At 44.4% G+C, this 24,470-nt stretch overlaps 1 protein-coding gene across 5 annotated transcripts in view; it reads left to right on the top strand.

The window, feature by feature from the left end:
• The window catches only part of BRSK2 (BR serine/threonine kinase 2), a 308,252-nt gene that overhangs the window by 138,372 nt on the left and 145,410 nt on the right, over positions 1-24,470 (top strand). For all 5 annotated transcript variants that reach the window (XM_080596108.1, XM_080596112.1, XM_080596110.1 and 2 more), the window contains exon 4: positions 11,534-11,628. In XM_080596108.1, coding sequence (XP_080452234.1) covers positions 11,534-11,628 — 95 coding nt within the window. The remainder of the gene's footprint in view (positions 1-11,533; positions 11,629-24,470) is intronic.

Genomic DNA, 24,470 nt, shown 5'->3' with positions numbered 1-24,470 from the left:
AACAGGCTCAGCATAGGGAGATAGTAAGATTTATTGCCTATTACTAACAAGCTAGAGAAGCGAGAAACAAAGGAAAGAAACCAAAAGCACCTTCCCCCCCCATCCACCCTCTTCCACCTCCTCCCCCCGAGCGGTGCAGGGGAACGGGGGAATGGGGGTTATGGTCAGTCTATAGCGCTTCTTTGCTGCCACTCCTTCTCGGTCACTCTCGTCCCCTGTGCTGTGGGGTCCCTCCCACGGGATGCAGTCCTTGCTGAACTGATCCGGCGTGGGCTGCCCACAGGCAGCAGCTCTTCAAGAACTGCTCCAGATATGGGTCCGTACCACGGGGTCCATCCCTCAGCAGCAAACTGCTCCAACCTGGATCCCCCACGGGCAGCAGCTCCTGCCAGGTCACCTGCTCCTGCGTGGTCTCCTCTCCACAGGCTACAGGTCCGGCCCGGAATCTGCTCCGGCAGGGGTCTTCCGCGGGCTGCAGTCTCCGTCGGTGCAGGTCCACCTGCTCCACCGTGGTCTCCTCCACAGGCTGCAGCGTGGAACCCTGCTCTACCGTGGTACTCCATGGGCTGCAGGGGGACAGCCTGCTTCACTATGGTCCTCACCACAGGCCGCAGGGGACTTCTGCTCTGTCGCCTGGAGCACCTCTCCCCCTCCTCCTTCACTGACCTTGGCGCCTGCAGGGCTGTTCCTCACTCCTCTCACTCTCCCAGCTGCTGTGTGGCACAGTGTTTTTTTTCCCTGTCTTAAATATGCTCTCACAGAGGCGCAAACAACATCACTTATTGGCTCGGCTCTGGTCAGCAGTGGGGTCCTTACCAAACATGGGGCAGCTTCTAGATCCTTCTCACAGAAGCCACCCCATGGGCCCCTGCTACCAAAACCTTGCCACGTAAACCCACTACAATAGTCTACCTCAAAAGGACATGTTGTGGACCCGTGGTGGGTCTCAGGAAGCAGATCCTCTGTTTATGGCTGTGCAGTTACACCATTTTGTGACGTTATGCAAGTCACTCCAGCTTGCAGTGCTTCCCATCCTGTGCTTTTCTGTCCAGCTGAACCACGGGCAGTGTTTTGCAGCTGAGTTACCAGCATCAGACTTCCCAGCTCTGTTTGGAGACTGATGCTTTCCTTCATTTGTCCTTTGCTAGAGTTCTCAATTCTCTTTTAAGTCTTTTTCAATCCTTTCCATGTTATGTTTCTTTTTTAATTATTCGCATAATAAGATTTGGACAACAACCTCTAACCTTTAGTATCTAGAGCACAGAGGGTCACAGATAAATAATGTTCCTGCTGGATGCCTGCCCTGCCAGATGAATGCTGTACAACCGATGATGATTCCCTTGCTCAGGGAGAGACTCTCACATCACCTACCCTATGCAACTTGCCGTAGCCTTGAGGTGCAAGTGGCCTGACCTGCAGTACAAGTGAGGAATAGCATGGCACTTCCTACTCATTTAGGAGGCTCATAACATAAAGCCAAAGTGTGTAATGTTCCTAAGCGCCAGACAATATTTTCTGTTTTCTTTGCAGGCAGGATCCCTTAAGGCCAGTGTTTTTGCAGAAAGTGATCCATGATTTGTCTAATGCCATTATTGCCGGTAGTGTACACTATTGTCTCGGTGTGTTTATCCCCTGTGTACGTCGGGACGCTGAACAGGCACAGCAATCTCAATTATTTGTGAGCCGCCTCCTCTTCTGAGCGTGAGTGGCTCTGAGTCAACAGCGAGCTCCTCTGCGGCTCTTGCTTGAGCCTGAGCTGTGCTGTGCAGCCTTCTCGGAGGGGCTGGCAGGGCTGCGGCTCGTCTCTGGCAGTAGGATTTGGAGGATCCCGAGGAAGTCGGTGGCCTCACAGCAGTGTGCTTGTGGGGAGAACCAGATCGTCATCTGGGAATGTCATTCCTGAGGGTTGGGTTTTTTTAACTTTCCCTAGACTTCGTAGCTTGTATGGAGAAGATGCTTACTGGTCTTTTGCTTGTTTCTATCTACTTATCTAGGCTTACAGCTTGCCCTTCTGCTTAAGCTGATTTTTTGGATTGAATCTTCTTGAGTCTTCTGACACCTCGTGCTAACTCTGTGGGGCCATGAAATAGAAACAGAATAGTAAGCAATCAGGGAAAAACCCTGGGGATGAGATTCTCTGTTGACATCTAGATCAGCTCATTCACTGTTTATCCATCTTAATTGTAGCTTTGGCCTTGAACTAGCGTTTGTGGGGAGTGAAATTTCGGGATGGTTTGCTGATACCAAGAAATTACCAGTCTGAGTAAAGGCAGAACCCATTCCTGTGTCGGGAAGTGGAGCAGTAACAGGCCCTGTAGATTTGAGAACAACAATCCCTGCAGGTTTGTTTTGCCTTAGTGGTCGTAGTATAACATGGTAACAGCTGAAAACATCTGGCATAGCTGTGAGCTCTTCTACAGCCAGATCTTTCAGCTTTCCTCATTCTCTGCAGCAGCACCATTAGAGGAAGCAAGGTCTGCATAGCTGTAGTTTGCTGATGAACAAACTCATCTGCAAATTGCTTAAACAAGTGAGCCTGTACAGATTTCGTTGTTCACCATCCCCTTCAGTGAATTCTTCCAGAAGAGAGAAACTCACTGTGGGATCTCCCACCAACCCAGGTAGGGGTTGTTGCATAGAAATCCTGGAACAGGAGCATGACACAAAGATGTGTTTTGGCAGCTCAGGTCTCATGCCACTGTCCTCTTATAATCGACGGCTCCTGCCTGAGTTGGAAATTGCACTGTATTTCAGGACATACTTAGCCATAGCTGCTCCGGTATGAATATCCAAGTGATGAAGCTGTGTATCAGAAGGTGGGTTGGGGTGTGCATGTTTGTGTTTATCCAGCCACCTTTCTTTTGAAAGGAAATTAAATTCACTTTATTTTCTTTCTTCTTTGTGGAGGCACAGCTGAGCTTTCTCTCTAGGTATTGCATTGTTTCTCATAAACCTTACCTTAAATTAATGAGGAGCTTGGGCCTTTTCTGTGCAGGTGTATTGAATATGACCCCCCACTTTCCTCTCTCGGTAAGGAACGCAGTGAACTGGTTGTAGTGAAGTTTGTACTACATGAGCAGGCAGCTCCTGTTCTTCTCGGTGTAGAAGTCGATAAATGCTTTCAGCTCCATGCTGTGACCTGAGCCATTAGTCTCACATTAAAGAAAATACTTTTGAAAATTGGGGGTTTTATATGCTTGTTTCTGTTCATTAAAATGATAATAGTCTAATTATTCTGACCTTTAATTCCGTTTGCTTTGACTTTCCTTTTCTTAAGCCAGAGATCAGTTTTCAAGTGGTCTTTCTTCCCATTGTCCTAAGCCAGAGGCTTGGGGTTTCTTTCTCATAATTAAAAAAATGTTATATGCTAGATTTCTTATACTTTGTACAGAGGAACATCTTAGGAAGTGGGAAAAGCGGTCCATCACAATTGTCATGAGCTCTCTGCTCTCACAGTGTTATACAGCGTGATGCACGCACTCCACTACGGAGGGCAGAAAGCTCTTAAATCATTTGCTGAAACTGGGACTGCATAGGCCCACGTGTAGGGCTGTAGGAGTCACTTTAAAAATCAGAATCTTACGAAGGGTATTTCTTCCACACCCTCTTGGAAGGTCTCAGTATCATTTTGAAAAAGACTGAGGCCTTTTTCTGTATCTGGGAGCCACACACAGAGCAGGGAAGATGAGATGTCCCCACTGTGCTCTTACCCAAATCTGGGCCTGACTCACCTCTTGTACGTGATAATGGGGTAGTTAGTGTGTGGTGGGAGAACCCCCCTGAAAATAAATGAAATTACATCAGTGTAAAAGTCTCACTGGCTCAAAGTCTTCCCAAGATAATGAAGTCCTTTCCAGCTCCTTTGGAGGCTGTTGGCTGAGTAAGGAAGAAAGTCCCAAATCAGAGAGGGAAATCCAAGGGAGCTCCACTTGGAAATCCAAGATCAGCCCCTACTTCTGCTGGGTGCAGAGCAAGTTGTCGTTGGGAAAAATTGTCACTGTAAAACCATCTGGAGGGTGCAAGAGCTGCCCGGTCTAGTTCTACCCTGGCTGCATACGAGCCCTATCCGACTGCCCTCAAGAAGCCCTTTGGGAATTTGGGTAAGCGGGAGGTGCTGCGTGCACACAGGACCTGCGTTGGGCACTGTGTTCATGGCGTGGGTGCAGGCAGAGCTAAGCCCCGTCACTTCTTGAGGCACTGGTGAAGTGCAGCACACCGACAGTCAGCGCACAGCCCCATAGGAACCCGTCAGGGGGTGATAAGGGATGTCAGAGGGCAGGGTAAGCTGCAGCAGTAGATGAAGTGTTTTGCGGTGAGCCTCATCTTGTGAAGAGCACAACCTCTGTCTTCTGTAGAAAGGCTTTCCTTGCTAGCCCCTCTTTTTAGTGAAGTTCTTAATATACACAGAGCCTGGCTGAAACAGGCCCGGCTGCTGGGAGGGTCGGGAGGCCGTCAGGAGGAGGCAAGCGGAGGTAGGATGGAAGGGTGGTGAGGAGAAGGAGATGGGAGAAATGAGCGTGGAAAATGGGATTAACATGAGCTAAAAGCACACGTGAGGAACTGTTTTTCCCCTCTTTCTCCTCCTGTCTTTCCTTCCTCACCTCCTCTTGCCCTTCTTGCAGTGTTCCCTCATTATTAGTGCATCAGTCCTGCTCAGTGGATCACTGGATACCGGGGCTCATTATCCAGACGTTACCTAATTCTAGTGACATGTTTCCTAAAGGATATATTAGGCAGGATAGACAGAGCTCTGCTGGCTTCCTGCTGTACCTGAAAATGGCCAGTTTTGGTCATCTCCTGACAAATGAGTAACGAGGCCTGAAGGGGGGCGTGCAGCTCCGCGTTCCTCAAGGAGGGCTTTGCAAGGAGACGTGCAGCTCTGGCTGCTGGGTCTGCAGCCTCAGGGATGGAAAAAAAAATTATATATATATATATAATATTAATATATATATTATAAATATTTAAAATATTATATATATATAATATTAATATTATTATATATAATATATAATATATATAATATATATAATATATATAATATATATATATATATTTCCTTTTCTTTCTTTTTCATTTGAAAGCCAGGAAGCCACTCATCTGTGTCCCTGTCGGCAGGGGTGGGGGTGCCACCCCAAGGCTTTCACACGCCCAGGAAGGTGAGGTCCGTACCTCGTTGGTGGCAGCAAAGCTTAGTATCTTGGTTGGGTTTGTATGGGAACAAAGCCTTGAGCTGAAACAGAAGCTCAGCCCACTGGACATCACAAGCTGCTGAGAGCTCCCAGAGGACTTCAGGAGTTTGTTGGGGTTTGGCTGATGAGTAGCAGCATTTTACAAAAGCAGCATGGCTGTGTCCACCAAGCTTTGTATCCTGCTCCCCTGGGGGGCCTCTTCAGTCGCGTGGGTGTGTGTGGCAAGATGGGAAAGGCGGCATGTCAGAGGGACTCAACAGCCACGTTCTTCACTATATTCAGCAGGCACAAAGAATTTCTGAGAAGTATTGATTTATGAAATATTGTAAGAAAGAGACCAAGATAAAAATCAATAGAGGTGATGTTGGTTCTGTGTGTTTTGATCCTGCTGAGCTCGGAGGATGATCCTACCATAATCTCTGAGGCATACAGTGTAAAACCAGCTCCCGGTGAGCTGCTGTTTATCTATGTATGTGTCTCTTGTTCTCTAGTATCAGGCATGTGGATCCAGTCACATCTGAGCTGATGCGTTGCTCTTGCCCATCTCCGAGTGTAGGCGCGTGTCCCTTGGGCTGCCTGGGCCACACACGTTTGGCAGTGCTTGCAGCTTAGGAGAATAAACCTGGGCTGTAGCAATTCAGTGCACAGCTTCCCTGGGCTCCGAGCTGAGGCGTGTGAATCCCAGCACTGATGAACATCTCCTTCCACGCTCCTGCTGAGCGTTTGAACTCTGGCTTTAGTCCTACTGTAATTACAGTTTATTCAATTTAGAAATGGTTATTGCATGAGCCCTCAGAACAGCCTTTTAGCACTAGAATCTCTCTGTAGAACAGCTCATGGTCAAATTATTTCATTACCAGTGTGGGTAGCTCCATCCTCATCCTTTTAGATTTGTAGACAACCCTGCACCTCCTTTCCCCACACGCAATTATAAATTGATACTGTGTAATTTGTGTGTCACTTGATATAAGACTGTTTATTTTAAAGTCAGTAATTAGAGATAACAATTGCTATAGAAAAATAAACATCTGCTCAATGAGAAGACTTGAGTAATTAAGGGCAATTATTGGTTTCCATAAGTAGGATGCTCGGTAACAAAGTTCTTTCCAGTGCAGCCAAGACGAGCATAAGATGCATGTTTTAGGAAACCAGAAAAACAGTGTGCTAGAAAACTTGGGACGTAAAATGGAAACTATTACTAAGAAATAATCTAGAGCTTTCTTTCCAGATTATATTTAAGATGCAATTTTCCTGGGTGTAATATGTAAAACTTGCATAGCATTTTAAACCCCATCCCCTCATTTCCAGCATTCTTTGTAAGGATTAATCATTTAATCCGTCTACAGTTCTTGCAAGGCAAGTAAGTGTCATTATCCTTATTTTACGGCTATGGAAATCGTGTTGCTGTGGGCCACATTTTAATCCGTCTTCCACTGTTGTAGATCTAAAGCAACTTCAGTGTAGTCAGCAGAGTTAGGCACTGTAACTGAACTGATTTAACCCTACTTGAAACTAGAGTATTTGAGAAGACAGCTGTTGAGAATAAGGAGCAAGAATATTACTTTAATATTACTATGCTTTACTTGAGTTATTTTAATGCTTTTATTTGCTTTAAGGATTGATTCTCTAAACTGGCATCCTTGAAGGTCTGCAGATCTTGCAAATATCAGTGCGTGTAGTTTTCAGGTATCTCATACCTGTAAATAATTCTAAGATTTATAACAGCAGCCTCCAATTTGTGGGGATAAATCACATTACTTGTGTTAAAAATCGTATGTACAAATCTCATATGCAGCAACTGTGTATGCATACTGAGCTGTTTAAAAAACAGTGTTCTTGGGTTCGTTCAGCCTAAGATTTTTGTTCCTCTTTTAATTCAAATAGTTTGTTACCATACTAGTCTGAGCCCTAATGTAAACCACAAATGCTTGTGTCCTGCAGTGCCTAGATTAATATTTGTTGGGTATTCAGTGACTTGAATTAATTGGCAATTAGCTAGCTCACGTTAGGAGTAATGCTTCTCTCTGGACATTCCATTCATTGCTCATCCAGCCAAAAGAGATACTACCGGCCAGACCGGGGCTTTCCGCTTTGCTTTTTTCAAGGAGAAGTTTTTTGACACTGTGCTTTGTCATAAAACGAACAAGCGACAGGAGACATGCAGAGGATCTTCTGAAATCAGGGACTGGTTTCGCTATGGCAGAAATTTACCGGTACTTCCAGATAGGGCTTTGGGTTTGTTTAATTTCAAATGAAAATGAAAGGCCTCCATTTGCCAATGGAAAAATCACATTTATTAAACATAGCAAATGTAAGTAATAGTTTATTCCACTTGTTGAAGTAACTACAGGCCTTATGGTTAAAAAAGTGTTACTTTTGTTTAACATTTCTAAAAGATTGTGGGAGCATTATTTGTTAACACGGAGCATACCACAAGCTTTCCTGTGCTGTTCTTCCTTGTAAGCCATCTTTCCCTTGTGCCATCTGGAGTTCCTGTTGCTCGTTGGTTAAAACCTGTGACTTTTAATTATAAATGAAAGGCCAGTGTTAGCTTATGCATCCCCTTGCTTTTCAGTGTGTTCATTTTTCCTTCTTGACTCCCCAGCCTGAAATTACGGAGCTGTTTGGGTGCAGTTCAGTGGCTAAGATCAAAAGCAGCCCAGTGTTCACAGCTGGTAAGAAGTGGCAGCCCGTTTGAGAGCCCCAGGGTGTCAGTGCCCAGAGCTGCCTGTGGATGCAGAGCTGCAGTACGCCAGGAGGAGCGAGTGCCTGGCAGCTACATGGGGCGCTGGGGAAACATCCGTCTGCAAGCGCTCCATTCCCCCAGTTTCTCAGATTTCCTGCCAGGACAGACCGGAGTTGGCTTTTACAGTTGTGAAGATTACTCGCCTGCATTTGAGGGTTAATCGCGTCTGAAGCAGACAAGTTCAAACTCTGTTTGTTGCCTTGGTAGCCTTGCCTTGAGCCAAGCCAAGGCGAAATGCCCTCTTAGCGGCAGCCTTGGTTCTTCTCCTTTGGGGACCACACAGGAACTTCTGCCGGGCCAAACATACAGATAAGCTGTAAAAGTAAGCACCTAACATATTGACACACTGGTGCTGGGGGTTCACTGTAGACCTGAGGTGCTCATTAGCAGCAGCGTATGCAGCCAAAGGTGAACTGGAAGACCACCAGCCCCTACCAGAGCCCTACAAACAGCACCTTAGCCACTTGTTTCTGAGCATGTGTTCTGCTATTTCCATTTCAGTAATAGCTCAGCAGTTTACTCACGTGGTTGCTTCTTATTCTCTCTAAGGATCTGTCATTGTACTGATATATAATACGTCGTGAATGTTTTATGTTCTGTATGCCAGTAAAGAGCCATGCTGACCATCAGGAGCTCACAGGAGTCAGATGCCTGTAAGCCATCTCTGAGTTGTAACTCTGTAGGCTGGAATTGCCGGGACCAAAGCTGAAGTCCAGAATACAAGTCCTTCGTTGCCCCAGCTCACTTGGGATTTTCTCCTAGTAGTAGTAGGACATTCTCCTATAGTTGGTCTACTGTCAGGGTTTTATTTTGGTAGGGTGGCATGCAGTTGTCAAAGGCAGGGAAGGTGGGGAGGCACAGCAGAGCAACAGGTTTTATTTTTATCCGAAAATTGCATTCACTGAATTTACTGCTGTGAAAAGTGCTGTCTTGGGCTGTTCAGAAGGTTGTCTCAGACTTATCTCCACAAAACAGATAATGGTGACAGTATATTTTTTCTCACTTTTTAATGTATGTATTAAGAAAAGAGGAAAAATGCATTAGATCTGGCAGGCGTTTTCTCATTTTGTTCTCTGGTACACTGGTGTAAATCAGAAATGACTTCCTGAGGTTGGTGGAATTAATTCAATCTAAAATCATTGTGATAGTATCACTGTAATTTTTTGAGGTGTGTAAGGCCTTCTGATTGTTGATTTATGTCATTATCAGAGTAAACAGAACAGTTTAATCTTAATTTCTCAGTTTCTGTGGTAGGTGAGTAGCTGAAGGGATGCTGTGAAGATCACCTGTGCGATATGATGGTGTCCCAGGAGTTGGTGGTGTCTTTGGCTTCAGTGACTCAATGGCAGGATGCTGCAGCGAGGACGAAGGAAAAAGTAGTTTACATATCAGCCAGGTGCAGTGGGACAGATGTCTTGACTTGGGAGGAACAACATTTAAAATCAAGTCTTGAAATGTGAGGTTCCGTTTTCTTTGGGGGAAGAGAAAGTAGCTGTTCGCCACCTTTATTGAACTCTTAAAATAATGAGTCTGCTGCATGTTACAGTGCAGCACCATGTCACATATCCTGGGAGTCTGCATATAAATGACTGAGCTAGAACTCCTGCAAAGATTTGGCAATGTAAGGGGAGGGAGTTCAGAGTGATGCAAAGAGCGTGATGCAGAGCTGTGATTTGTGTTGGAAGAAAGCAGTAGGCACGGGTTGAGGCCGTACAACAAAGACGTGCCAGGCAGGCACTGTCCAAACACAGAGCAAAGCCAAAGAGAAGCAGAAGTGAGGCTGCAGAGGCTGGGAATGGTGAACACAGAGCCCATGGTGCTACAGGTAATAAAATAAATGTACTGAGTGGACAAAATTCAGGCGTAAGAGTGAGGATTTGCTGGACATCACGGCGTCTTCCCCCAGCTGTGCTCCCCTGCTGCTTGAGGCAGAGGACAGCCCATTGCCACGCGCAGTTTCAGATGGAGCTGTCAGCGCGCTGCGTTCTTAATTTTTGCGACTCGGTTGTGTCATGGCTGAAAGTGAGGGTGTCAGCACTTAACCAGATGAGACTGAAGGATTACGTGACTGGAAATATCCAGAAAACTTGAGCGCACCGTAAAAGAGAGATGACTGGAAGTGAGTTGGGAGGTTATTTCTTGGCATAATAACCCGTGCTTAATTGTTCAGCATCTGTCATTAACCGTGCAGCAAAAAGATGAACAAATATCTGTAGGAGATTGCTAGAGCCCCTGATGAAACTCTAGTTCACCTCTCTGGGGACAGCTTGAAGTAAGGCAGTGATCTTTGTGTTTCATCCCTTGAAGATAAAGCGTGAAGTCCTGTGGTCGTCATTTCTCTGGCCTGCAGATCTGTTGTGCTCACTTTGCAGATAAAGCAACACTTCTGGCTTTGGCGTTTGGGACAGGGAATGAGGTCAGGATCTTAAAAGGCACCCAACGCAGGAGCTGCAGGCTGAGCTGGACTTTTTCTTACTGCAAGTATCACTGCTCATAAATGCTCTGCGAAGCCCTGCAGGTCTTAGTGCCACCAGGGAGGTGCCATTTCTTCCTCAGGTTATAACTGAGTTAAGCCAAATGCCAGCTTGGCACATTGCGTGTGGAGTGGGACGGAGTCCAGCATGTTAGGTGGTGTGCTGCGTGCGCACATTTGACGGGAGTAAAAGCTGAAGCAAACAGATCTCACTTGAATAGGCCAGCAAAGTAAAATTTTTCGGGGCAGAAATTTTGTTAATGGAGATAGAGTTGAGAGCTCGGGAGACTATGTTTAACTCACTCATGGGAGATCTCTTGATGTACTTTAATGCGAGTCAGCAGATTCAGATCAAAATTCTGCAGACGGTAATACTTTATGTTACTTACCTCTTTCTTTTAATTCTTGGAGTTTTATTCCACATTTCTGACAGCTCAGACATCCTGATCCTAATGGGAACACTGGTATCCTTTTGTAAATATAACCATTTAGCTGCACTCCTGTGTGAGGATGTAGATATTAACAAGGATATAGTAAATAGTAACAAATAAGAACAACTTAGTATTGTATCAGCACATACTGATGTTCCTCCATTCCTGTGTGGCGTTCATCACGGTGTTAACCTTATACAGCAGGATAAGTTTAAAATAGGAGGAGAAAACTCGATTAAGTACCTGATTAAGTTTTTATTACGAACCTGAAAGCTTTGAAAGGGGCTGGAAGAAATGTAGTGACCATGTCTACGCTGCAGCCATTTGACCATCCAGTCTGGTGGATTTCTGAGCTTTCAGTGATGTCAGGTGTTGGCAGAAGCCCCCAGCCTAGTGCAGTTAAATTGGCAGAAGTTTACTTCTTACCGGTAGAACAGCATTTCAGCAACAATACAGCTTTGATGGGAGAAATTGCAGCGGCGTTAAGGATGCTGGCAGCTTCACTGCCAAGTGGTCGCAGTGTGGGCTGCAGGGTCTTCATTACTCACAAGATTTCATCTGGCAGGAGGAGGGGCTAATGGAAATTTGTTGGCATATAAATAGCCAACTGCTGGGTAATGTACAGATAGCAAAAATCTCAACAGTCGATAGCTTTAACCAATTGTTTTTTTCTGTTTTGCTGTTTCTCCTGCAGGGCTTGTGAAGTTGGGGGTTCACTGTGTCACATGTCAGAAGGTCGCGATAAAAATTGTCAACAGAGAGAAGCTCAGCGAGTCGGTGCTAATGAAGGTAATTTTCTAATGGGAGATTAAAAAAAAATAAGTTCTTGGCGCTGTCTTCTGTTCCATGCAAAATTAATATCTTTAATTACGTTTAACAAACATCCCTGTCAGTACTAGGATTATGCAGAGCCTAATAACAATAATTCAGTTATGGGGGAGGCGAGGGCAGCTGAAATTAAACGGGAGCACTTCTGTGCTTTGAGAACAAAATTAATGGTCAGCTGCAGAGTTGTTACTTCTCTGCTGGGGCAGCTGTGTGTTGGGCATCGTGAGTTTCACCACTGGAACAGGGCAGAGTGGTTGCAGTATGTTGCAGACAGAGGGGTTCACATGTCAGTGGGAAGAGATTTCAGTGAGGTTGGTAAATCTCTTGTTTGTATACTCCTACTGCTCGCTCTTCTGCGTGGGTTCGTTATGATCTGATGTGCTGGGGTCCACAATTGTTTTTAAGCTGGTGTAATTCTGTTAACAATCCACAGAGCTGTGGCATTGGAAGCGATCAAAGAGTCTGTCCCAATGACAGTAGTGTTCAGAAGAGCTTAATTCATTTTTTACCTAGTCTTGTGATATACATTTCCTTACACAAATGTCATTGACTGATCTTGGAAACCTAAAAATAATAATAATAATAATAAAAACCTACTTGCATAAAAGTTTATTCATGTGATTTGGTGACACGAGGGGCTAAATTCAGCTTGTGGGGTTGAGCAGAACTGCACTGCAATCAACAGAATTCCATTAAGCTGTCACCTCCAAAAACAACTAATGGATCTGCAGGCATCATTGAGGTAACTTCCCTGTGAGCACATGTAGCATATATCTTTACGCTGCCATTTCTTGTATGTACGTGTCTCTGCCAGCTGTTTTCAAGCACAAGTAAGTATGGCGACCTTAAGAAGCAAAAAGAAAAAGGAGATTAAAGGAAGATGCAAACAGTGAATGCTAGGTGTACAATGTAAGTTTATTTGTTCAAAGAATGATTCTGAAAGTTGATACTCAATTGTAATGTGCCTCAGACTTATCCTTGTGGAATTTCATTGAAGTATTCCATCTCCTGCAGCACTGTGGATTCAAACAGTGTTATAGTAGAGACCAGAAATTAGAAAGTGAAGTAGATAAGAAAACTGCAACCTTAAAGGGAGATTCACCAGATGAGTGGAACACAATGAAAATGAAAGAAGTGTGTAAATGGTAACATCTGAATGAGACTCTAAAAACTTTGAATATTTTCCAGAGCAACACAGTAGGAATATTTTTTAAAAACATGAGCATTATGTTAGCTGAGAGACACTCTGGCTGGTATCTATCAAAGACTTTATTTACCTCATTGATTTTCAGAGTAGGAGGCAAATCACGGAGCATAGCAAAGTGAGCTCTGCTTTCGTTTTGTTGCATTACCTCAGTTGTAGTATGAAATCTGAGTAATGAGGTGATGGCTAGGCCCTTGTTTGCACAGCCGCATGCTGAAGAGTGCCATGTTTTCTGTAAGCCTGTACAACATCCTTCTCAGGAGGAAACCATGTGTTGTATCGTGATCCTCATTTTCAGACCATTCACGGTGAGATTTTCTCTTTCAAGGATTCTGTTCTCCATATTAAGGAGGCTGGAACAGCAGATGGGGTTGAAGTGGTTAGCCCAGATCTTGCAGAAACTCGGTAACCAGATGTCTTTTCAGGAACGCCCTGTGTCTGATGGTCAGAGACAGGGCTCGAGACTTCTAAGTGAATTTGGAATTGAACTGTACTGTTAGCCAGCTTAATCCAGCCTGGCTGCTGGGGAAAAATGCTTCAGCTTTCGGCAGTCCCAGCGTGACCATTGCCAGGCAGAGGTGACAGCCTGCTGCAAGGAGTCAGCAGCCGCAGGGGAGCAGCCACCAGGGAAGCCAAGCTGTGGTGGTGTGGTGGCATTTCTGCTTCGCAAATCTTCCCGCTCGCTTATCAGCTCCAGTGACTCTTTGCCAGTGGGCTGTGCAGAACAGGCTCTGGAGCTGCGTCAAGACCACAGCTACTCTTCCAAGCCAGGCCCAGATTGATGGGTTTTGCTTTAATCCATCCTTGGACAGAAAAACTGGATCTGACAAATCCGCGCACCTGCCGCATGGAGCTGTAAAACCACAGTGCTGTGGCCATTTATCCTAGAGCATAAGGAAGAAGTCTGCTCAGAGTCCTTTCAACATCTAAAATGACAGGCACGAGCACATGCAGCAGGCTGCTTTCTCCTGCCATCGTTATGCTATTTTGACTTGCTACTTACAGCCTTCATTTCTCCAGCGTTTTTGCAGCGAGCATTTCTTTTATTCTGTGCAGTCAGGGAACTGTCCCTTCTTTCTGCAGCTGCTCTTCATCTGAGCTGTGCAAAATTGAGAGGCATTTGGTAAAGTGCTTTCTAATCATAACGTAGTAGTATCAATATTTCTGGAGAGAAGAATTTGGAGTTGAAGCAGCTGGTCTCAATTAACGGAACTGCTGCTATGGAGATGATACACGGGTGGGCACGCTGCAGCGCAGGCTGCACTAAATGCATCATCCAAGCTCCCGCTGCCCTGTCGGAGGATGGGGCTGCTCGGCGTGCCTGTGAGCTTTCCACTTTGTGGCGCCCTGCCTTGCTAACCGCAGGCTGGGGAGCCGTGTTCCCTCGCCAGCCCCAGATGGAGCCTGCTTGGGAGCGCTGTTTGGGGGCAAAGCTACAAATTTCACAGCTGAGAACAGAAGTCCTGGTTTTGTTCTCGCTCCTGCTTTCACGCAGCTGGTAAATGCTTTGGCTGGGTGTCTTCGGTGGCGTGTTCTTCGTCCCGCTGGGCTGGAGGCCTGCCTCCCGAGGGACCTTCAGCTCACTCCAGCACGAACCCGGAGAAGGGCCTCAGAAGTGAGTGGATTAGAGGGAGTGTGTCGAGATTGAGTAGGGTTCATTAATTTCACTGAATTACTTCTGGATCACTGCTCGAGGAGAGAAGGAAATTAGGCCCAGAATACGTGAGCTAAATGTGGCCGTAAAGCAGTAAGTGTTCCTGAACATGCAGCCTCGCTGTTGATGGTTGCATTTGCAGTACCAGCGCGAGCGTTTGGAGTTTATAACTTCAGAATTTAAGACTTAAAGCAAATCTTTCCTCTGGTGTGGCTAAAGCTTGCTTGGAAATGTGGAGGAGTCTCGTAAGATGTCCTCGGAGGAGTACTTTCCTCTTTACCACCTCACCAATCCCTCACCAGAATAAGCGAAAAGAAACGCCTCCTCTTTTGGTGATCTGCCTGACGAAATACTCTTCGGAAAGGCAATAGTAGCGGAAGCAATGGGAGCATAAAGGGTGAAGAGTGAGAAGGGGACAGCTGGCCTTAGCCTAATTATTTGCACACGCAGACATCCTGAGAAAGACGCAGATGTCCCAGGCTTGATGACTGGAGCCCGGAGCTCCATATGTGTGCTTTGTGTGTGTGTGCCTTTTGTTCATTCTCACTGAATCCTCCGCTCTGGCCTTGAAGCGAGGCAGGTATTTCCAGGCTGGGGGATGGAAAGCGACCCGCTCCCTTCCGCGCCTCTCCTGTGGGGCTGGTTTGAATGATGGATGGTGGGTTCGGGGGGTGTTGTACTGCCCTGTGCTGCCAACGAGCTCTGCTTCCAAAAATCCTAAGTTGTTAGGCAGGAAGGATCATGCAGCCATCAGCATCAGAGACCCCTTATTGCCTGGAGTAGTTGAATGGAGGGACAGGTAGTAGGATGGCTTGTCAGCTTCTTGGAGCAGTCAGGATAACTTAGGAGAGCCCTCGTGTAAATAGGTATGGCTGTGCACAGTCTTTTTGTCATCTTGTGTCTTCTTCAAGAGCTTCTATTTCTATAGCTGGTTGTTTCTTCACTAGCTCATCTGACTTTCTTTCCTTCCTTCTCCATTTTCTTTCAGTTATTTTTGCCTCCTTTTTAGCCCCTTTCATTATTCTATTCTCTCACGTTCAGTGATTTTTTTTTTTTACTTTCTCTTTTCTCCTTTTGCTGTGGGAAGCCGTGCATTAGCTGCCACTGTTTTGTTACTAAAACTGCTAAAATGCAACCTGGTCGAGGTGTCCATTCTTCAAGGAAAATGTTTTAAAATAGGGCACAGTTCAGGAAAGATGTGAGGGAATAAGTAAACAATCAGAGCTCATGCTTTATGAGACACTCAGAGGATTCAATCTACCTAGTTAATCAATGAGAAGGTTAAGAGAGAACTTAACCACAGTCTGTAAATACTGATAAGGATGATAGGCATTTGATAATAGAAGATACTGCAGTCCTTGGGGCAGAAAGCTTATTGGAAACTAATAGTTGGAAGCTGTAGGTAGACAGATTAAAAGTAGAAATGCTCAGCCTACTTGAGCACTGGATGAAATTTATGTTATAAATGCACACACTCACCCTTGCTTTGATTCATCTTCAGCCTGGAGAATTACCCCACGTTTGTCTGCTTTCAGCACTGGAAGAGAAGAGATGAGGAGCATGTGCGTGTCTGCGTGCGTGTTTGAGTCTGTGTAGGTGGTGACCAAGCTGCAGGAATGACTGACACTCATCAAGGAACACGAGCACACAAATGCAGCCTCCCCCCTGCCTCTCTGGCCCTGGTTCGTATGCCAGTAACAACCCATTTAGCACAGCACAGCTTCACGTGTGAGAGTCTGTCTTCTAGTTCAAAGAGACAAAAAAGCACCTTGCGATCTGAAAACCACAGGCAAATAAAAGGGGCCTCTTTTCCCTGGCTCCCTTCTGCTATAGGGAGTTTGGGACTAGGGATCTGTTACTGAATGTATAATGCAGGGTGTTTTGTTTTAAACTGGGGCTGGTGGGGAGCACTGAAAGCCTGTTCACTTGTCATCTGTTTGAGCAGTTAAAGAAGTTGAATAATTGTATTTTCCTTCAGAGGAGAATCATTCTCCGCCTCCACTTTCCACCACACCCACAAGGAGCACAGTTTGAGGTATTCGTAAGGAAGGAAGTTAAACAGGAATCACGAGCACATGATGTACCTGTCACAGGAACAAACCTGTCAAGTGTGCACAGTGCCTTTTGCTTTCTAAAGTTAGTGTGATCAATTGAGGCATTTGAGCGAGCTATAAAAATAATTGGTCCTATTTTTTTCACCCTACTTTTAATTCCACAGACTTTTGTTGTGACTGTCTGGCTTAAATCTCTTTTACCAGACAAATTCTATCCACAGCCCCGTGCGTGCAAACACAGACACAGGCAGTCTAACATCCTCATGCGCTGCCTTGGTCGTGCAGCAATAAATGTCCTTCCTAAGCCCCAGCTAGAGCTAGCTGAAACCAAGGAATACTTTTGCCATTGATTTTAGTTGATCATAACCATCATGCATGGGTAGAAAAATAACGACTCTCAGAGGTGAGATGTGTAGATGTGCTTGGCCATCCAGTCCTTATCCACCTGTGAAGCTGCTGTCAGTAATCAGCCTCTAAAAACCCTTTGTGTTCAACTCTCTCTTTAACTGTTACCACTGTAATTGCACTGTGTTTGTATATGTATATGTGTCATACCAGGATAGGTTCGGGTTTTTAGAAACTGCTATATCCTGTTTTCACGACTCTGTCATGCCAGTGTTTGCTCAGTGTCACTGCAAAAGTTTGTCAACAGTTTAGGAGGAGGAAGATGCTGGCATCTCAGTGCTGCAGCACAGCATGCGCTTATTTCATTGAGGACCAAGGGTAACTCAGTACGTGTGGTTTAGGTTGGTCTATGTTTTCTTTTCTGCCTTAAACTGTTTTTCTGGGGTGCAGATGGAAAGACTCCATTTCACATTGGCTTTTATTTCACATTCCAGAATCTTGTCTGGAAACCTTTCAGTTATTTTTTCTTTTCTCCTGGAAAGAACCAGAATTACATCAGAAGAGCTCCAGCAGTAATGGGACATCAATCCTCAAGTAGATTGACTGAGACCCGAATTGGCTCAGATGTTTGACTCTGCATCTGTCATCTAGAATAATAAGCACCATAAACATCAATACACTGATCCATCGCACTTACGGGATATAGTCCATCCCTGTTTATAGCAGGCAAGCCATCTCAGCAAAGACTTAGTTCAAAGTTTATCTTAAGATTTTGCTGATACAACTGTGTGGTGCCTTATGGCATCAGGATTTCTTAGCTCTGTATAGCTGTTAAAAGTTTCCCAACCCAAATAAAATGTGTCATCTATGGGATATTTCAACTAGCACAGCTGTGAGCTAAGGCCTAGCATTGCACTGTCAGTTAGGGGATGTGGACTCTTTTTGTTTGTTCTCCATTTTTATATCCAACATTAAAGTTCTGCTGGTCATTTGTTAAGTGTAAACTGGACCTGTCATGGTCTATCCCTGCAGTTTGTGCTATTTAAATAGTTGGCATGAATTTTGGAAAACTCTGCAAAGGCTCAATCCCGGCACAATTAACTGTTAGTTCCAGAGCTGTCAGCTGGAGCTGGATACAATATGCCATGGGTTTGCTTTGCTGCTCTTAGAGCCTGCTAACCTCTCTAGTGGTAAGTTTTTAGGTATTTCATCATTTTCTCTCTTACCAACTGCTGTCTTTGAAGTCACTGTTTTGCATCCATGGTGTGCATGCATTTAATATGCAGGTTTGTTCATGAAGAACACTCCCACAGCAATAAACCCTTGTTTGTATTCCGCTGCTGTCCTCCCATGGATACACGTGCTTCGTATAGAGAGGAGCTGCCCGACGTTTAGTTCAAAGTGGTGTTTCTTCTCCAACTCCAAGAAAATCGTCCAGGTGCATTAATGCTAGGAGAGCTCATGCCTGTGCTCCAGTGGTCCAGCTGCCACGCAGTGCCAGAATTGCAGTCAAGGTGTGGTCGATTCTTCACAATCGCAGCCTTGTTAGAACATTTGGTGCTCTTGAGCTGTACGGTGTAATATACCATGGTGTGCTCTGAGCTGCACAAGGAGGCAGCACCAATGGCTTTGTGCTGTGAGAGTGATAATAGAGATTTTACCTTAATTCTTTACAAACGATAGGGAAGGAAAGAGTGGGTTTAATCTTGAACTTCTGCATCTGTTCCGGTCTCTCAGCATGTAATGATTGCTCAGTAACATCTCTGTTATGTTATCATGCATTGCCTCTGGTGGAAATAGGGACTTTTGAAAGTGGCAAGAAATTCTGGGGTGCCAAACCCAGTGGCAGGCTGGATTTTTCAAGAATATCCAGTGATAACTTGAAAAAGTCAGACAACCAAACTCCCAGTCCTTTCTGGAAACTTGGGACTGACGCTCCAGTTTCTGCTAAAATTAACATTCAAAATCTTGTTTTAGAATGTTTTGCTAAGGCAGAGGGACAGTTGCGAATTTGTCAACACTCAAGAAGGAAATCTGGTCTATGAAATACAGTCACTTGTTTGTGGTTTGGTTCCTGGCATATACCGCAGGCAGAAACATCTTACATCACTTGCAGCTCTAGCAACAAGTGCCTCCTCTAATGTACGTTCAGCAGAGAAGTGGTAAGGAAATGTCACTGTTGCAAGGGGTAACACAATGGAGTGTAACCCTGTAGTTTTATCTACTTTGGGGTTTCCTGCCTTATCTTCTGCCTCTATCAAATGGAGGCCTGTCTATAGTAAATAAATATTAGCAAACTGTTTAGTAAAGACAGGAATACACAGTTGCTTCTCATGTCTGCTCATAAGGAATGCTCCTCTCTTTTAATGGGGTGTGTATTTTAGCTCATTTCTCTACATCCCAAGAACTTTCTGTGCCCTTCTGTACAGCTCTATATAACAAAGTAACCAAGGCTAGAAGATCTAAAATGAAGAAGAGCCACCAGAACATGCAAAAACTGCCACAACAAATGTACAAGGAGATGAAGAATATGTTACTAGTTTTTCCCTGTTGCATCTGAAGCAGTTTTTCAACAGGTTTGGAATACACACCTAGTTTTCTTGGAAGAATTGCTAGTAAATGACACGCTGTGACATTCTGGAAGTTGTGTTCTGCTGTCTGTCAGGAACCTGTCACCGTGGATCTTTGTAACAGACTGGAACTGAGCGACTATTGTTCTGTGGGCAAAAGGGCAGTATGCCTGTCTAGATTCACGTGTGTGGAGGTGGTCCAGCAGATAGTACCTGCTGAATTAGTACTAGAATGTCAATAGAGACAGAATAATTTCCCCCCAGCTGTGAAACACTTTAACATAAAGTCATTTTTTTTGAGATTTTTATTCTTATATTTCCTTCCTAATACCCTGAAATAAATCCCCTCAGTCTAATGTTCTTATCTCTTTTCTTTGATGATTTTTCTCCCTTGACTCCTGCTCCCTCAGCTGTCCCTGAATTTCCTTCCTAAATCCCTTCTGTTCTTTGTTAACCTCCTGTTGTCCCTTGCTGTCCATGGCAGCACTCTGAAAGCAGAAAAGAAAGACACATGCAGCATGAGAGTGCATATTACCCTCTAGATATGACGTATTCATTTCATCCTCATTTCCACCTCTTAAATCAATCCCTGATTTATCAAATCCACAAAACAACATTTACTTAGGAACAATAAGTAAGATTGCTGGATACAGGGCAGAGTAGTACACAGCTGTCTTCCCAGTCATCTAGGGTCATATTTTCATTTCTTATAGAGGGGTGTAAGTTAAATTTAGCAGTCACAGAAGAACATGGCTAAAGTACATAGCATAGGAAGGATTAGTTGTGTGTGGATGCCTAAGAGTGCCAAACTCCTTCTGGGCAGCAGAGCAGTGCAAATTGTGGATTTGACTGCTCTGTAGTACCAGAATATCGCAGCTGTAAGAGACAAGGCACCTGGGCCCTGTCTAGTAGTCTAGCAGAATAAAAAGATGCATTTCAAGGGTGCTGACATGTAGAAGCTCAGCAACAGCACTGATGAAAGTTGCTTTATTATACTATTGAGGAAAAAACTACCAGTTACCTGAGGACACAGGATGTGGTCAGTGCTGGCTACAGCCGCTGGCTGCTTGGGTACCAAGGTGACGTGTAGTTTATGGAGCCATCCTGCCACCTGGCAACATCTCAGTGCATTTTTTGGGCAGATATGAATGATTCAATGTCTCTGTGCGTCCTTTTGGCTGCAAATGGACCATGATGTAAATTGGACCAGACTGGAGTTGATGACATACTGCTTGAAGAATAGAGGGGATATCAAGGAAGGTGAAATCTAGGATAACCAGACTGTTACAGTTCCTAAGTAGGAGTAGGGGAGAGAGTGAAATATTGGAGAAATGTGTAAAATCATAGAAATAAGGGTCAGAAGGGACTTGTGAGGGTTTATGTAGTCCATCTTCCCCCTCAAACAAGGGGCCCAGGTCAGCCACGGCTTTCTCTGTCTTGGTTTGAAAACCTTAAGGAATTGAGATTCCTTGGCCTCTCTAGATAGCCCGTTCCAGTGCTACATTACAATCCTAGTGATTTTGTTTTTCCCCGGTGTCTAACCTGAACCCTAGTGCAGATGTGTTGAAAGAGATTGGCCAAATATCATGACCAGACTTAGAAGAATTAAATATATATATAAAAATTTATATATATATATATATCAGCTGTAAGAAAAACTTAGTCCTTGGAGAACTGCGGAGGCAATACTGGATGCTTCAGCCTCATGGAAGGAACAACGAGTGAACGAAGGAGCCATGTCAGGAAAATTCAGTATGAAAAAGGTCAGTAGAAACTAAGCTGATAAGTAAAACTGAGAATCAACAATCAGCAGAGTAGAATCCAAAGAGTGGGGGTCTCAGCAGGCGAAAGTAAACATTACAGCAACAGAATGAAGAGGATTTAGGACTCTGGTTCAAAGGCTGCTGTGCTGAGGGGGCTCTGAGGCTTAAGTATCCTAAAGGAACCTATGTAATGATCACATCTTGTCTTGAATACCAACAAGAGAGCAAATGCATCTCAACAGGCATGCCTTCTTGGAGCCTGCCTGGAGTCTTGAGAACCCAGTGGTCCATTGGAGGGAACACTGGAAGTGGGCTCATAAATGCACTGGGCTGGAATGAAAGATGTGATTACCGAAATTCTGCAATTTAAGTGTTGGATGTAAATCAAATTTTAAATATAGAGCAAGTTCTGTAAGTAAACTTTGAGAAACAGCTAGCAGCCTATAGATGAAATAACCAGCATATTGACATACCTTCACTGCCCTTCTAAAGAGGTCTTCGCTATTTCTGACTCTCTCATTTCTCAGTCTCTCAAATTGCTGGTTCTCACAGAGGCTTGACCTCCATCCTCTGATATCATCTCTCCAGCTGTCCTTTTCATTACAGTCTCTGTTTCTCTTCCACTTGTTTTGCAGGTGCAGATCCAGTTAGAGATGCTTGGTTTCTCTCCCCTTATTTTTACACATCTTTAGACCAGCAATGCCATTCACATCATCCTCCATTTCTTCCTCCCCGTTGCTATAATTGTCGGCTACTGTTGCAAATACAGTTTTCTTCTCCTGTTTTTATTCAGGGTCTTGTATGTACCTCTCTACAGAAATACCCCACAGCCATCATCCTTTGCAGCTGCTGCAGTTATAAGCCGTCTGGCAGCTCTGCTGACCGTGTCCTCACACCGCAGTCCAGCCTTTTGCTGCGATCTCCTAATCCCATATGTCTTAAGAGCTGTTCATCTGCCCAGGTCCCTGTTTGTCAATGGTGCAAAACTAGAGTCTATTTGTTGTGCATTCTTAACCTGAAATAAGATGCCATGCATCCTGCTGCCATGTCTAGTGGTTTCATACCAGCTCTGCAAACTTCAGAATAAATGAATGCAGAGTTTAGCACAGCCTGATCTAAAGAAAATGCTGTTAATAGATAGTCAAAATAATCAGCTCCTTTATTTGCATCTGCAGGTACGAATTTTAAAAGTTATGATATTTAACCAGTATATGTCAGTAGTTTTAGCATTATTCTTATGATAAGGACTGTGAATACCTAGACCCACAGCACACAGTGCAATGGGAAAAGTGAGAGACCTGAGCAGAAGTGAAGGATCCAGAGCCTGGCAGAAAGGTTAGGTCTGGGTAGATTCAATGCGTGTATAGATGTTTAGATATCCAGAGTTTAAGGCCAATACTTAAAGCCTAGTGAAATTAAGAATGTGTTTCAGGGGTTTATGGGCCATGCAAGTTCCCAAGAATATGTTTTAATGAGTTAGTCTTGGATATGAGACTCAGGAAGCTAATGATGTAGTAGTGGAATGATCGAGGTTGCTCCCATATGCATCAGAATGTGTTGATGCTGGATGGGAATGTTCTAACTGATTTAGGAGACGTACAGAACAGGTATTTGTTGCCTGTGAAGAGGTGCCATGTGACATAATTTTGCTAACGAACATGGAAATAATTTTCATTCATTTTCAAGTAAGACTTCTGTGGCTCAAAGTGCGTATAAAACACACTGACCTAAGCTCTTGAGTTATCCTAGGAGGATTTTACTCCTCCTGGATTCTGCAGAAGTGCAGGTATTTGCTACAGGTCTTAATGTGAGTTTTATTTACACTGTGCTGTCCCTGAGATAAAGCTTGGAGGCTCCCTGATCCTGTTGCTATGAGAAATAATTTTTACTCATCCATGGCCATTTTTTCTGCACCCATTATATGCATTTTCCAAACCATAACATCCTTCTTCTCAAACAGACGATTTGATTTTCATTTGTTATATTTCTAAGTGATTTCCTGGGGACGGAGGAGATTTTTGTGCATGCAGAACAACTATTAAACTGAGACCTCATTACAGTAACATCAAGTGGCTGGTTTAAACTGCTGACCACCCATCCAACTCATTATGCTAAATGTTCTTTGCTTCTGGGCACCTCCTTCTCTGTGTGTGCCACAGTGATGCAAGAAGAAACGCGGAGTTTTCTGTGAGATCTTGATGTTGCACCCAAAGCACCAAAGGGCATGGACTGTGTGGGTTCGTGAAATTTGTCTCTTCCCATAGACTTGAGTTCCCCCGAGGGGTCTGCTGGTGCAATGCAATCACAAAAATAGTTAGATCAGAAAAACGGAGTAGAACAAGAGTAAGTTTTAATCAGTTGTTTGTAAATTCATACGCATACTTTAGAAACTATGCCGTTGTAGAAGCAGCATACAAGTAAAGTGGACAGTGCTTTGCCAAATTATACTGCAGAGCAACACAGAAACCAGCCTATTGTACCTCTTGCTATCTATAAAGATTTAATTCCTGGGGAGGGAGTGTGGCTGCCTCATGAGAAGCAAACTTTGGAGGTGGCAAAGATCTCATTATTTAGTCAGATGGGCTGTTTTCCTTCAGCTGTGCACAGCTGCAAAACCTAAGGAGGCAGGTTTGTCCCTCTTTGTGTAGGAACTTGCCTTTAATTCCTCTGTGCTCTTACACACGTTGTTACACAAATACACACTGTTAAGTCTGGCACTTGCTTTGGGATGTCTACTGGCCATCTGCTGTGAGGGATGAGTAAAGATATGTATACAGTGCTTTCATCACAGCTGTATTATTTCAGTTTTTATTAGGTTTAACAGTGGATGTGCCCTAGCACAGGCTGAATGGACATTACACAGGCACAGACCCATCAGCTCCTGAGCACATCAGGCAACAGTATTAGTAGCACTCCTAGGGAATTAGCTCCACAGAATAGCTTAGTTGAAAAGTGTATTTATCTTCGAATGATAACTAGAAACCCTCAGGGAAAACAGACTTTGTGGCAGCTGTTTTTCTCCCCTTGACTGCTCTGTTTTCACTTTGTACTCTCACTCTCTCTTGCCCTCAATTAACCAGTTCTTGATACCTGCCCAGCTTTGCAGAATCAACCACTTAATCATAGGCAAAGGCTAAACTTTCTTCTTGCCAGAGCAGTTTAGCCTCTGAACTGTACGCTAGGTGTGTCTTCATCTTCCCATCCTTTTGTGTT

This window comes from Anser brachyrhynchus (genome assembly GCF_964034855.1).
Source record: "Anser brachyrhynchus genome assembly, chromosome: 5".
Lineage (NCBI taxonomy): Eukaryota > Metazoa > Chordata > Aves > Anseriformes > Anatidae > Anser > Anser brachyrhynchus.
Note: the sequence above shows the minus strand (reverse complement) of the source record. Positions and strands in the feature narration are given on the sequence as shown.